Below are 14,447 nucleotides of genomic sequence, written 5' to 3'. Positions count from 1 at the left end.
TATATTTCATGATGTTCATCAGTATAATAAGACATTGATAGATTTACACTACAATTATTTTATGTACTTTAGTCTTTCTTTCAGTTTCCTCTCCATTGCATCGAATCAACCTGTAGTTTCTAATCCCAGACCAAATGACAACACACCACAAAAAAAGAAAGAAATCTATCAATAAATAAATCAAAGAGGAAAAACAAAAACTAAATCAGCACATTTCCCATGATCCTCCAGTCGAGTCCCTCCTGTCAGGCCAGAGGATCAGGGGCAATGTCGGCCTTCGTCCCGGAATCCCCAATCCCTGAATAAAGCAAAATCTTTCTTCAAAAACAAACACATTTAAACAAAAAATAGCGTAGATACAAACTGTAAAGCTGCTCTATACGTTCTGGACAACTGAAGGTAAAAATACTTTTCTCCCATGAATGTCCTGTTTTCTTCACTTTTACCTGTCAGTGTGTTTACACACAAACAAATCTGTGACACTTAAAATCTGAAGTGATGCAAAAGAAAACATTTGGTGTAAAAAGTAGAACAAGTTAACATTAAGCGGAATACATTTACAGCCATCCGCTGATCGTTCAGAGACTCAAACGTTTCCCTCCTTTTGCCGCATTCATTCCATCTGGAGGTGACGGCGTTTTGTCCCAGTTCACCGAGTCGCCGCTAACTAACCTTCCTCCCGCTGGTCCGATTCTATGCCCGGTTACAAGTCAAACATGAAAAAGGCTTTCTTTTGTTTCACCCCCAAATGTCTTGAATGCAGTGTAAGTTGAGATTCCTGAACAATTCTTGAGGTTGGCATAAAACAATATTCGCCACTGAGTCGTGTTTTCATCCCCGGAAAAAAAACACACACACACACCAAAAAAAAGTGAAATATATATATATATATATATATATATCAAGAATCGTCACAGAAAAAAATGCAGTGGTGTTAAAATATCACACATTTCTGTTCATACAGACAATAAAGCAACAGGAAAAAAAGAGCGCTAACTTCTTTTTCACTTTTGTGACCGCATCGTTTAAGCGCTCGCGGGACGATGGCTGAATTTATGGAGAACACAGAAATCCTACCCCAGTGTTGGCGTCATTTCAGCCCACTGCGTCATTGGCTCCTGCACAATGGCTAAAAGGACCAAATCTCTACCGTGGTTATATATTGGCAAAAAAACCAATTTTAGAATTTGATATATGATTAATATCGTGAACCTGAGGATATAGGACCCCCGACCCCCCAAAACACCCCATCTTATAAGACCAAACAAAGTTTTTTTAATGTATATATATATATATATATAATTTCTTTCTTGGCTTACACCTAACAGCTATAGTTCATATGTCATGTTGTTTTTAAATCCGGCAGCACTATAGAGACAGAAAAGGAATAGTTGTGCTATTAGCTGCAGGATCGGGTTTGGAAAAACAGATCAAATAAGATTCAGGCCAAACTGCAACTTCCAATGCATGAAGTCGTCATGTTTTGGTTTAACTTGCATATGTCAGAACGGCGCACTCACAAGCCAAAACAACACACCGAACAGATGCCGTACAGGAGTTCTGAAGGATACGCGGTGAAAGAGTACAACCCACTAAAACCGAGACCGGATCATCTTTTGTCCCTCTGCTTGTTTTTGATGGCAACTGGCAGCATAAGCTTGGAATTCTGGTCTTTGGTTATCACCTGCATGTCACGTTTGCTGTTTGTAGGAAAACATGCGGGGTTCTTTAAGGTCGACGACTGACTAGCTGATCTGCAACTTCACAAGGAGACAACGTGCCCTCATACGCTGAGATTTAAGCCACCTAATCTGTCAGGATAAACTGGGGATATTCCCAAGAAAGAGCTTTTCCAACACACACACATACACACAACACACACGGTCAGTCAGAGAAAAAGGGAGGAGCTTGGTCTGTTCAGCTGGTGCAGAGAATGAAAGAGACGGTAAGGCTGAAGATGCACGCGTCGTCTCTGCAGACATTATTGTTCCAAAAGGTCAAAACGCTTCCAAATCACCGCCTATGCCCCCCCCCCCCCCCCCCCCCCCCCCCCCGCCCAGACAAAACCCCTTTGCAGAATTAGTCCATTTTAAGGTTTGTCCAAATGTTGTGTGCAAGGTTCGACCGAGCATTTCTGAATCCAAAATGCAAATGTGCAGAGCGCTCATAAAGGGCCGTTTAAATAAGAAGCGTTTGCTTGAGAACAAACCACTGAGGGCATCGAGGAAAACAATAAGTGCAACAATAAACGTCCCTCTGGCGTTGCTTGGCAGTGCTTAAATACAAAAAAACAGAGCAGACGGAGGAAAAAACCCAAAAAGGTACGAATTACACACTTCTACTTTCCCCCACGCTTTCACACAAAAATATATCTAATAAAAATAGAATCTGTTATATTATAAAAAGAAAAAGGCCTTGACTATGAGGGAGAAACTGATGGGGAAAAACAGCTCACTTCTTCGGAATGCTATTGTTAGTGAAGGTTGGACTGACTTCTCTGTTTCTTTTCTGTTTTTTTTTTCTGTGTTCTTCACATGGAGATGCTGCGCTGCACGAAGATCTCCTCCGGCAGTGGAGCAGCCAAACGGCGCCATCAAAAACAAGGTTGTTAGGGGTTTTTTGTGCATTTTATGCAGATATCTGTTTTGCATCTGCACAAATTCAAAGGGTTTTGCTTGATAACCAAAGACAAGCGATTGGACACCTTTGGGCATCCATGTAGGCCAGGAATAGCATCATTTCTCAAGTCCATGTCACTGTTTTTAATGACATGTCCACTTTATGCTTCAGTGTTAATATTGAAAAGAATTTGGAGAGATTCTCGTCCTATCAGATATTCATCCTTCCACCTGTCAGTATTTTATCTCATGGCTCACAGGAGCGACACTTTTAAAAACATTTGCTTACACCTACGTGTGCTACAGTAAGAGCGTTTGCACTAGACTGCAATGAGGAATGTTTTCGAAATAAGACACTACATAATTTCTTAAATAAAAAAACATCTACAGACATTGGTCCAACTGTACTATGGCAGTTTTGAAATCATCAGCAGGAATCGAGGCGTCAAAGCATGCCGGGAGACGTTGAAGAGACAGCGGAAAACTGCTTAGTTTAACCATTCATGCATTATTTGTACAGTCAAGCAACATCAATGGCCATTAGTCGTCTCGGAAAGCCGGCAAAGAAACAAGCATCAAGTTAAACAAAACCAGAGCCAATGGAGTAATGTGGAAGATTTTCAACAGCAGATTTGTTTCCATTTACGCAGACTTGACGATGTTACTGCTCCAACTTTTAGCACAAAAGAACGTCAGGGTTTCCTCAACATCGCCGCTGTGAAAAAATACACCAAAAGTCATTAAAAAGAAGCGTGCAAGCAAGTGACGGACAGATGATGAGAACATGCAAGAGACACGCTTTGATTAATAGGCAGTAGTTAACGCTGAAGCGTACGTCAAATGAATACAAAAATAAAAAATACAAAATGCACACGCACGCACACGCACACACACACCTACAAAAACAGTATATATATATATATATATTATATATATATATATATATATATATCAGAATAAAACTCTACAAAGAACTATATATATATTACTTATGTAACAATTATCGCCAGTTGTGGTTTCCGTTTGTCTCATTGTTATCGTCATGTTTGGTTCTCAGGACGGCAGGTTAGAAAAGCCAATAGTACCCAGGAAGAAGACAGGGCCACACACTCACAGGACAAATATTGACAAGGGTCCAGAGGCGAGGTGATGGACGTGTGGGAGCCACGGGTCCCTGAAGGGTTTAGGGGTGTTATATCGAGGCTAACTGGGGAAAGACATATGCTAAAGTAATTATCAGTGATTTGTTTTGTCATCAATTTCTGCATTTTTCTGTAGCAAGGTAGTCAGGATCAAACTGGGGTAGGCGGAACTCTTCTTAGGTGCTGAAGTACACTGTTGAGACAAAGAAAATGGCGAGACAAACTTTATCAGAGACATTGCTGCAAGAACATTTGCCAAATGCTTTGTTATATTTTAGGAAAATAATCTAATTCTGCTCTCAAGTAGACTTTTTTAAATAAATAAAAGAGGTTAGGTACATCTTTTTTTTTTTACTTTATTTTGCAATGATTAATGCATTTATTCCACACTCTGGTTCCACAAAGTACTAACAAAGTCTAGCCGCTATTCTAAGCTGCAGGTGATTTACACAAAGTATTTATCAGGAATCTTACCAATAATGACGATGAGGACAATCACACATATCACACCCAGGATAATCATCATCTACAGTCAGAAGAAAGTTAGGAATGCAGTCAAAAAGATCATTGATTATTAAAATACAGTTTTAATAGCACAATTGTAATGCAATTATTAATGTATATTTAACAACAAAACAAAGTGAATGTAGCACAGCAAAAAGTCTGCAAGGAAGACTCAGATTTTAAAGCTTTCATTCAACTTCACTGAAACAATAACAGCTGTAATTTCAAATATGAAGCAGCTGCCCCCTGTCACCCCATTTCAGTTATCATGTCATAGCCAACAGAGAATATGCACGTTATTTTAAAAATGTCAGTTCTAATTCATCGCTCTGCTTCTTGCAGTTGCTGACCTGGACGCTACCTCCTCCAGCCCACCATCACCAGTCAGTCCCTGTCTGACACCCATGGGAAAGCTCCACCCCTGCCTTAATCCAATGGCAAAATCTGCGATTACGCACTCCTACACACCAAAGACTGTTCTAACATTCTGTATGTTATCACTATGAATTAACATCTTCATTTTATTTATTTTCTCTTCTCTCCAGAGTCTTTATGGTAGAACAGGTACAGCAACAAGATGTTTCTTTGAGATCTGTTTTTTTTTTTTTTTTATGTTTTTATTGTTGTTTTGTTGGGCAGCATGGAGGCTTAGTGGTTCACACTGTTGCCTCACAGCGAGAAGGTCATGGGATTGATTCCCACCTGTTGCCTTTTTGTGTGGAGTTTGCATGTTCTCTCTGTTTGTGAGGGTTCCCTCCAGGTACTCTGGCTTCCTCCAACATCCAAAGACATGCGGGTTGGGTGAACTGAAAACTTTAAATTGTCCATGGGTGTGCATGCAGGTGCAAATGTGTTTGTTTCTCTGTATGTGGCCCTGTGACAAATTGGCATCCTGTCCAGGGTGTAGCCCGCCTTACGCTCTATGACTGCTTTGACAGGCTCCAGCCCCCTGTGACCCGATCTTGGATAAGCGGTTGAAGATGAGTGTGTTGTTTTGTTTTGGGAATGCATAGTATTATTTTTACAATTTTTATATAAAAACCTTTATAAAAGAAAACATGTCAAGTGAAGGTACAGAAATAAATCATTAGCAGCTACCATTATTTTTTTTTTACATTGAGAATGATGGGCTGCAATTGTTTTAGTGCCCACTTGATAGACTTGCAGATGTTTTTCACCTAAAAATGTTGATGCCAATGGAAAAAAAAAATTGTGCAGTCTACATAGCACAGTCTAATGCTGCCTTAAAGATCTCTAAATGCCATTCAAGTAAACTTTCTCACCTTTGCATTTTTCCACCAGTATTTATTCTTCAGTTTTGCAGCACTCGTCTCAAACTGAGAAGCTCCAGCCTGCAGGGCATCAGCCCGATCATCCAGTTCTGACAGCTTCTGATCACGCTCCAGAACCTTATCCACATTTACACGCATGATGTCCACCACCTGGAGAAACACAACGTCAGACACCAGTCAGGCTTTTTCTACACCATTTGACTTTTCAAACACTTTGGAAAGTTATTAAATGAAGATATATTAAATTTCAAATCAACACTTTTTGACCTATTGTGAAGATTACTTTGTCATTTGTGAGTGATTATACTGTACAAGGGCTCGATGACGTCTTACGTCACATGACTCACCTCATCCACCTGCGCCTGCGTCTGCTGCAGACGACGGTTGCTGGTGAGGTTGGGAGGGGGCTGATTCCCTCCCTCTGGTGCAGGAGCTCCAGTGGCTGGGGCAGACCTATTGGTAAAACAACAACAAACAAACCAATGAACAACCGTAAGAAGTATTCAGTGCCTATTTAAAAAGGCAATCAACAGTTTATAAAATTTATTGCAAAGTACATGGCATGTGATCAGACTTTGTACACAATATATATATGCACTTACTTCATTTTAATACAATTAATGCTTTATGTTAAATGGATTTCATAGTTAATTTTCTTTGTCCTTGTTTAATTATATTGTTTTAAATTATGGTAAGTTTTACATGTAATTGTTGATGTTAAAGTGCTTATATTTAATAACATATAATATATAAATATAGAAATGTGTACAAGATAGCGCTATATGTTTTGTTGCCATTATTATTATTATTATTATTATTATTATTGGTGGTAGTAGTAGTATTAATTAATGCATTCATTTTCTGTTGCCTATGTGGGTTCTGGACAGTGTAAGTGTAAGCAGACTAAGAAGCTCATCCCACACTTCCCTATCCTCAGCCAAGCCTTCTAAATCTTCCCGGAGGATCCTACGGTGTTTCCAAGCCAGCTGGTAAATATGATCCCTCCAGTTTCTCCTAGGTCTTCCCTCCTCCTTCTCTCCCACCTCTTCCCAGTTCAAAGTGCCTGGAAGACCTCCCTAGGCAGACCACCGGGGGCATCCTCACCAGATGCCCAAAGCACCTCAGCTGGCTCCTTCTGACGCAAACAAGCAGAGACTCAGAGCCTCCCAGATATTCAAGCTTCTCACCCTGTCCATGAGTGTAAGCCCAGATACTTGATGGAGGAAATGCATTTCAGCACCTTGCATGCTTAACCTTAATGTTTTGTTCATTACCTAAAGATTGTTGAGCACAGGTGAGTGTAGGAGCATAAACTGACTGGTAAGTCGAGAGCTTCACCTTCTCACTCATTATTATTATTATTATTATATATTATTATTATTGTTATTATTATTACAACCTGCACCTTGAACAACAACAACAAAATTAAGAGATCTGCATCTTCAAAAAATGCAAATGTTTCAATGCACTGAGAGTTATAAAAGACCTTTCAGAAATATATGGTTTTCATTATAACACGTGTCCAACAGGTCAGGCCTGGTGCAACATATAACCACACCCACCAAACCACAGAGCCACTCCGACACACAACTATCCATCCCCTCATCTCCAAAGTATCCATCTATTTGCTGCAGCCAGTTTAAACAGTGGTGTGTCCTTGGTCTTCTTCAACCACTGGGGTCCTCAACACCGAGGCACCTGCATGCTGGATCATGGAGAGAAGAGCACCACATGGCCAAAATGTCATAGCTGACATTCCCTCACAATTCAATCGTCCTCATCTGAGTCTAACTAAGTAACCATTCATTTGACACAAAGTCATTCCAGCACTATGTATGAATCCTTCCAAGAGGTCGAGTATCAAAAACATCCAGGTGTCACCTTAGGTCACTGGTTACCATCCAGGTCTTATAACCATATAGTAAGACTGGAAGTGCCAGCACAAAATAGAAGAGGAGCCAGAACAGATCCCTGATGAATACCAGAATTCATTTGGAAAGCTCAGGAAGCTGAAGAACATCTTCAACAAAGTCTCTGAAATGATTTTAACACTTTCAAAACTCACTCCTTCATATAGATCAACCACGGAATTTAATGACATCTATTTGGAGTTTTATCACTAAATTTTATTAAAACAGATTTTTATTTCTTTTTTTGTAACAATTCAAGCATTTGGGTAAAAGAAATATGTGACCCTTGGCAAAAGTAAGAAATAAGAAAACTCACAAAGTGTATGGCGTTTTAATTTATAATAATATATAATAATACCTTCATTGTAGAGCTGTTTACAGAAGGACTAGTTCAAACAAAAACAGAAGAGGGCTCGGCTCGAGTCGCCCACCTGTCTTCTGGTAAACTGCAGCTCAAATTACACATTTCCTTTTCAACCAAGTCTGTCTTTTGCCTGCATTACCATGAAACTGGAGCTGGTGCAGGAACAATCAAAAGTTGTCTTACGACTAATTTCTTCAATCACATCCATGCAGTTAAAAAATAATACTGTGCAAGCCATCTGTTCTCCGGTGTCTGAGAAATACTGAATGGAAAGTCACAGTTTACATCCACACAGCTAGAGGACAATTTGTGCTGAACAATTAAAAATAAAAGAAGCTAAACACAGACAGACTCATAAGCTAAAAGTATATCAGCCCTGTTGCCCTGTCCCATCAGCGGACATTTAACCCTTATAAACAAAAAGTTGGAACCATGACAAAACAGTTAAAATAAATCTTAAACATTCGGTAACTCAAAGCGACACCAGCTCAGTGAAAATGCTTAAAATGTGATTGTGGTCATTTTATCATGTTGTAATCGTGTCAACAAGTGTGAAGCCAAAAATGGTGTAAAGGTGAGCTTTACGCACTCTATTATGAATCTAATAGCAACAACAAATCTTTCAGAAAAAATTTCTCCTGATGATAAACAAGGCCTTTTAGTTCTAAAACAACCTAAATAGAAACTTCAGCATAAATGGCAATATTATTATTATTAATAAGCAGTTGAAGATGAGCAGGGGTGGTGGCCAGTGGTTAATGCACTTGTTTCAGTTCAGAAGGCTCCGGGTTCAAATCCCACCACTGCCACATTTCTCCATGTAATGTGGAGTTGCGTCAGGAAGGGCATCCGGCGTAAAACCTGTGCCAATCCAACATGCAGATCCAACTTGGATTTGCTGTGGCAACCCCGAGTGCAAACAAGGGAGCAGCCGAAGGGACTTACTATAAGCAGTTGAAGATGAGATGGATTGCAAAGTTTAATCACATTTGAAAAAAAAAAAAGACCAGTTATGAATTTCAATTGTGAATCTGGAAGTTAATGTTGTCTAATTTTGTTTGTTTCTTTGTTTGTTTCTTTTTTAAGGGGGCGGGGTTCTTCTTGTGTACTGCAGTTTTTCTAGGCTGACATATGTACTCTATAAATGCAGTGGTTGAACAGACAGATGAATGATAGAGTCCATTCTCTCCACATTCTTAACATAATAAATAAAAAAAATAATAAATGCTATAATCTGCTACATTTCTAAATTAAAAGGGAAAACATTAAAATTTGATTAACTTTGATACACCAAAGTGTAATGAACCATACGTAGACCTTCCTGCCATCTGCTTAATACTTCCACATGCTGGACGGCCAGTGGATGCCGGATGGACCATAGAAATTAGGAGCATGTGTGGTTGTCAGTGATGCAGAAAAGTATTAAATCAAAGGAGTCAACAGTTACTGTGTGTCCGGAAAGTATTCACAGCACTTCACATTTTCACATTTTGTTATGTTACAGCCTTATTACAAAAAGAGATTAAACTGTTTTTGATCAAAATTCTACACACAGTACCCCATAATTTTTTTTTTTTTTTTTTTTTAGATTTTGCAGATTTATAAAAATAAAAAGCAAGAAATCACATGTATATATACTTTTGGTTTTGCTCCCATTTTGTATGCGATGAACTCAAAGATCTAAAACTTTTTCCACATACACAATATCACCATTTCATCTCTCAAATATTGTTCACAAACCAGTCTAAATCTGTGATAGTGAGCACTTCTCCTTTGCTGAGATAATCCATCTCACCTCACAGGTGTGCCATATCAAGATGCTGATTAGACACCATGATTGTGCACAGGTGTGCCTTAGACTGCCCACAATAAAAGGCGCCACTCTGAAAGGTGCAGTTTTATCACACAGCACAATGCCACAGATGTCGCAACATTTGAGGGAGCGTGCAGTTGGCATGCTGACAGCAGGAATGTCAACCAGAGCTGTTGCTCGTGCATTCATTTCTCTACCATAAGCCGTCTCCAAAGGCGTTTCAGAGAATTTGGCAGTACATCCAACCAGCCTCACAACCGCAGACCACGTGTAACCACACCAGCCCAGGACCTCCACATCCAGCATGTTCACCTTCAAGATCGTCTGAGACCAGCCAATCGGACAGCTGCTGAAACAATCGGTTTGCATAACCAAAGAATTTCTGCACAAACTGTCAGAAACCGTCTCAGGGAAGCTCATCTGCATGCTCGTCGTCCTCATCGGGGTCTCGACCTGACTCCAGTTCGTCGTTGTAACCGACTTGAGTGGGCAAATGCTCACATTCGCTCGCGTTTGGCACGTTGGAGAGGTGTTCTCTTCATGGATGATGCACTGCATGAGGCAAATGGTGGTCACACCAGATACTGACTGGTATCCCCCCCAATAAAACAAAACTGCACCTTTCAGAGTGGCCTTTTATTGTGGGCAGTCTAAGGCACACCTGTGCACTAATCATGGTGTCTAATCAGCATCTTGATATGGCACACCTGTGAGGTGGGATGGATTATCTCAGCAAAGGAGAAGTGCTCACTATCACAGATTTAGTCTGGTTTGTGAACAATATTTGAGGGAAATGGTGATATTGTGTATGTGGAAAAAGTTTTAGATCTTTGAGTTCATTTCATACAAAATGGGAGCAAAACCAAAAGTGTTGCGTTTATATTTTTGTTGAGTATAAGTATCCACAGCCTTTGGCATGAAGCTCAAAATTGATCTTAGGTGCATCCTGTTTCCACTGATCATCCTTGAGATGTTTCTACAGCTTAACTGGAGTCCACCTGGTGTAAATTCAGTTGATTGGACATGATCTGGAAAGACACACCTGTTTACATATAAGGTCCCACAGTTGACAGTGCATGTCAGAGCACAAACCAAGCATGAAGTCAAAAGAATTGACTGTAGACCTCAGAGACAGGATTGTCTGGAGGCACAAATCTGGAGAAGTGTACAGAAACATTTCCGCTGCTTTGAAGGTCCCAATGAGCACAGTGGCTTCCTTCATCCATAAATGGATGAAGTTCAGATCCACCAGGGCTCTTTCTAGAGCTGGCCGAACGTCTAAACTGAGTGATCGGGGGAAGGACCTTAGTCAGGGAGGTGACCAAGAACCTGATGGTCACTCTGTCAGAGCTCCAGCATTCCTCTGTGGACAGAGGAGAAACTTCAACAAGGACAACCATCCCTGCAACAATCCATGAATCGGGCTTTCTCATCCTTAAAAATGTACGTTAGGCACCGGGATTAAGACCTGATGATTTAGAGCCTGAGCTACTAATAAAACAACAATGCGTGGCAGCCATCTTGGAAAATGGCCATCTCTACAATGCCCCTATAACCAAAAATTATCTTTAGGGTATGCTTGAGCACTGTGTCAAATTTCATGCTTTTATCGTCAAAGTCACGATTCATCCACATATCTGCTCCACTATGGAGCATCTGGATGAGATTCTGTTACAGCTTCTGCCCTCAAGATGAAAGATTTTTCAAATTCCCTGCAGCTCCTCACCACAACCAGCGGGTGAAGCACCAACTTGTCGCTGCACGGTCATGTTTATACATTTTGTTATCTACTGCTACATTCCTGCTGCTCGTGCTGTTTTATAGAACTTAGTGCAAATTATTACACCAGAACATGTAGAGACAGGTTACCACCACATTTCCACTGACAGGTACACGTGTGTGTGTGTGTGTGTGTGTGTGTGTGTGTGGTGTGTGTGTGTGTGTGTGTGTGGTGTGTGTGTGTGTGTGTGTGTGTGGGTGTGTGTGTGTGTGTGTGTGTGTGTGTGTGTGTGTTGTGTCATGTGCACTTTGTGTGGTCCATCCCCCTTGTTTGCACTTGTGCACTTAATCCACACTTTACCCTGTAATTGTGTGCATACCCCCCCCCCCCCCCCCGATGTCTTTTGTGGCACCGTGGTCCTGGAGGACAGACGTCTCTGGTCTCTGCGTATGTTTGTTTGGCTGGTATGATGTTAAAGTTGTAGTCGATCTGTAATAATTTAGCATCAGCCACATATAACGATAATATAATTTAAAAGTATTTAAATGTATTTATTCACAACCTGATTCGGAGTTTATTTGTTGGGAAATTCTCTCCAAGTTGCATATTTGGGAGGGTGTTAAAATACATTTGCATACCAACACAGACAGTGCAGCAGATCAGCGTAAGAATCATTCAGTTGATGATAGAAGCATCAAATTTGGTATAGAGACTTCTGAGAAGTCCTTTTCTTCAAAAACATCTTTAGCCTCATAAAATCTTAATACGCGGGCTGTTTTTCAACATGACCACCAAAAATATATGCAAATAAAACCCATTTCCAAGCAAATATGGGTGATCTTCATTTACAAAACTAAGGAGCCCTTCACACATAGTGTGAAGTTTGGACAAAGTGCACACTTAGTGCACATGACGCAGGAATCGTGTGCAACCTATGTGCCTCGTACACCTGCTGCTACAACTATTTGTGCACACAGGCACCTGAAAGACAAAGTGTGCGCTGTGCAAACCCATCGAACCCTCTTGCAGCAGGTGCCAGCCAAATTCTAGGTGACACGCACGAACATCTAACACTGCTTGCATAGCACTTAGAAAATGTGTGGCCAATCGCACTCTTGGCACAACAGCAGACTGCAGACAACTACTGTCGTACTCACAAAGAAATTTGTCTAAGTTCCACACGAGTGTGGCTTTGGTGTGAGTGCTGAACTGACAGGAGGTGTGTCCTCCCACTGAAGCGGCTGCAGAAATCTGTGGATCTGGACACTCCAGCTGGACACCACGTACTGTCTTTGGACGGACATGGACAAACAACTGCCCACTGTGATGCATGTGTGCCTTTTTGCTGTTAAATAAATAAAAACATATATCACTGTGGCGACGTGTTGCAGCGAGCAAGCCCGCACACGTTACACACATGGACAGGCTGCTCCTAGGTTGAAACGGACCATCAGATCAGAACATGCAGCAGGCATTCTCACTGTCACATCACCAACGTGAGCTTTGTTCCACATGACGCGGTGTCCTGCGGCGTGTCGTCCACAAGACACTCGCGTGTGTCCAGTTGGAGATGCGCCAACAAATGTGGACATGAATGAGACGAGTGAACTGCTTCTCATTCATGTCATTTCATGACTGTATGTCTGTGACCATGGGTCATTGGCAGAGGAACAGACAGATCATATTTGTATTGCTTGCTTCATAAATGTGGTGTTTTTATATGGTGTGTGATTTTATTTATTTATTTTTTTTTTGCAATACTTCTATGTCCTTCCTGATATATTTTTTGTGTGGTGATCCTACCTATTTAATCTACAGCAATGATAGAAAAGATTAGCTGATGCTGAACTCTGTGCTGAATTGTACATCTGTGATTGCCACCAGTGTGCCCTGGTTGTGCTCGATACCCTCTTTTTTTTTGGGGGGGGGGGGGGGTATAATGTTGAAGTCATTGTTTCATCAGCTCATCAGTCCATCCTGGAAGTTTCCAGTCTTCATGTAATGATGTGGGAGCAAAGCAGATATTAGCAGAAAGAATCTCTCTGTGTGCTACCCCTACTTAATTCAGTCTGCGTGTGCCCACTGCCGGGAAAGAAGCAACTACATGGACCCTACGTGGTAAGAGTTTGGTAAGTAGGGAGGACGAGTGTTCAGCCAAAGGACATGCCTGGCTTTAAAAGTAAAAAGTACTACCTCTACTACTACTAAACCCTGACACGCCAAACACTATCACATGTTCTTCTGCATGCATGTACACTTATTAAAAACGCATACAATCCATCTAGTAAATTTCAATTCCTGCCTAGTCCACAGTACAGTATTTAACAGGTACAACATTGAAATAAATTTTGTACAAATTATACGTACATGATGAAAATAGATATTTCCAAGCGCCATCTTGGAAAAAATGGCTGCATCTTGAAAATTGAAAGGCTAATGTTTTGTTGTTGTTGTTGTTATTGTTGTTAGCAAGTAGACAAACAATTAGCATTATGCCAAATTTGGTGCTGGTATCACAGAATGAAAACTTATTATGATATTCATTTATCAATTGTGGTGGTGGTGAAATTTTTAAAATTTTATGGCGCTATTCCACAGAGCATTCCTTCCCATTTAATCCCAAATAGAAAATCAGGGTGTGTTTTGAAGCAGTACAGTAACTTTTAGATCCATCTTTGTTAATCTTGAGCAAACTTGGTATAACCCCAATTCCAATGAAGTTGTGATGTTGTGTAAAATGTAAATAAAAACAGAATACAATGATCTGCAAATCCTCTTCAACCTATATTCAATTGAATACACCACAAAGACAAGATATTTAATGTTCAAACTGATAAAGTTTATTGTTTTTCTGTAAATATTTTCTTATTTTGAAATGGATGTCTGCAACATGTTTCAAAAAAGCTTGGACAGTGGTATGTTTACCACTGTGTTACATCACCTTTCCTTCTAACAACACTCAATAAGTGTTTGGGAACTGAAGACACTAATTGTGAGTGTATAAAAGGAGGATCCCAAAAAGGCTCAGCTGTTCACAAGCAAAGATGGGGTGAGGATCACCACTTTTTGAACAACTGCATGAAA

At 40.4% G+C, this 14,447-nt stretch overlaps 1 protein-coding gene across 1 annotated transcript; it reads right to left on the bottom strand.

Moving 5' to 3' along the window:
* Positions 1 to 3,677: 3,677 nt before the first annotated feature.
* On the bottom strand, positions 3,678 to 6,059 carry LOC117517904 (vesicle-associated membrane protein 2-like; the record flags this gene model as incomplete). Its single annotated transcript, XM_034179039.1, has 4 exons — positions 3,678 to 3,953; positions 4,235 to 4,286; positions 5,548 to 5,706; positions 5,904 to 6,059. Coding segments are annotated over 4 exons (384 nt in total), but the record flags the coding sequence as incomplete, so codon positions are not given.
* Positions 6,060 to 14,447: the final 8,388 nt, after the last annotated feature.

Source organism: Thalassophryne amazonica, chromosome 9 (assembly GCF_902500255.1).
Source record: "Thalassophryne amazonica chromosome 9, fThaAma1.1, whole genome shotgun sequence".
In the NCBI taxonomy this organism is placed as follows: domain Eukaryota; kingdom Metazoa; phylum Chordata; class Actinopteri; order Batrachoidiformes; family Batrachoididae; genus Thalassophryne; species Thalassophryne amazonica.
Note: the sequence above shows the minus strand (reverse complement) of the source record. Positions and strands in the feature narration are given on the sequence as shown.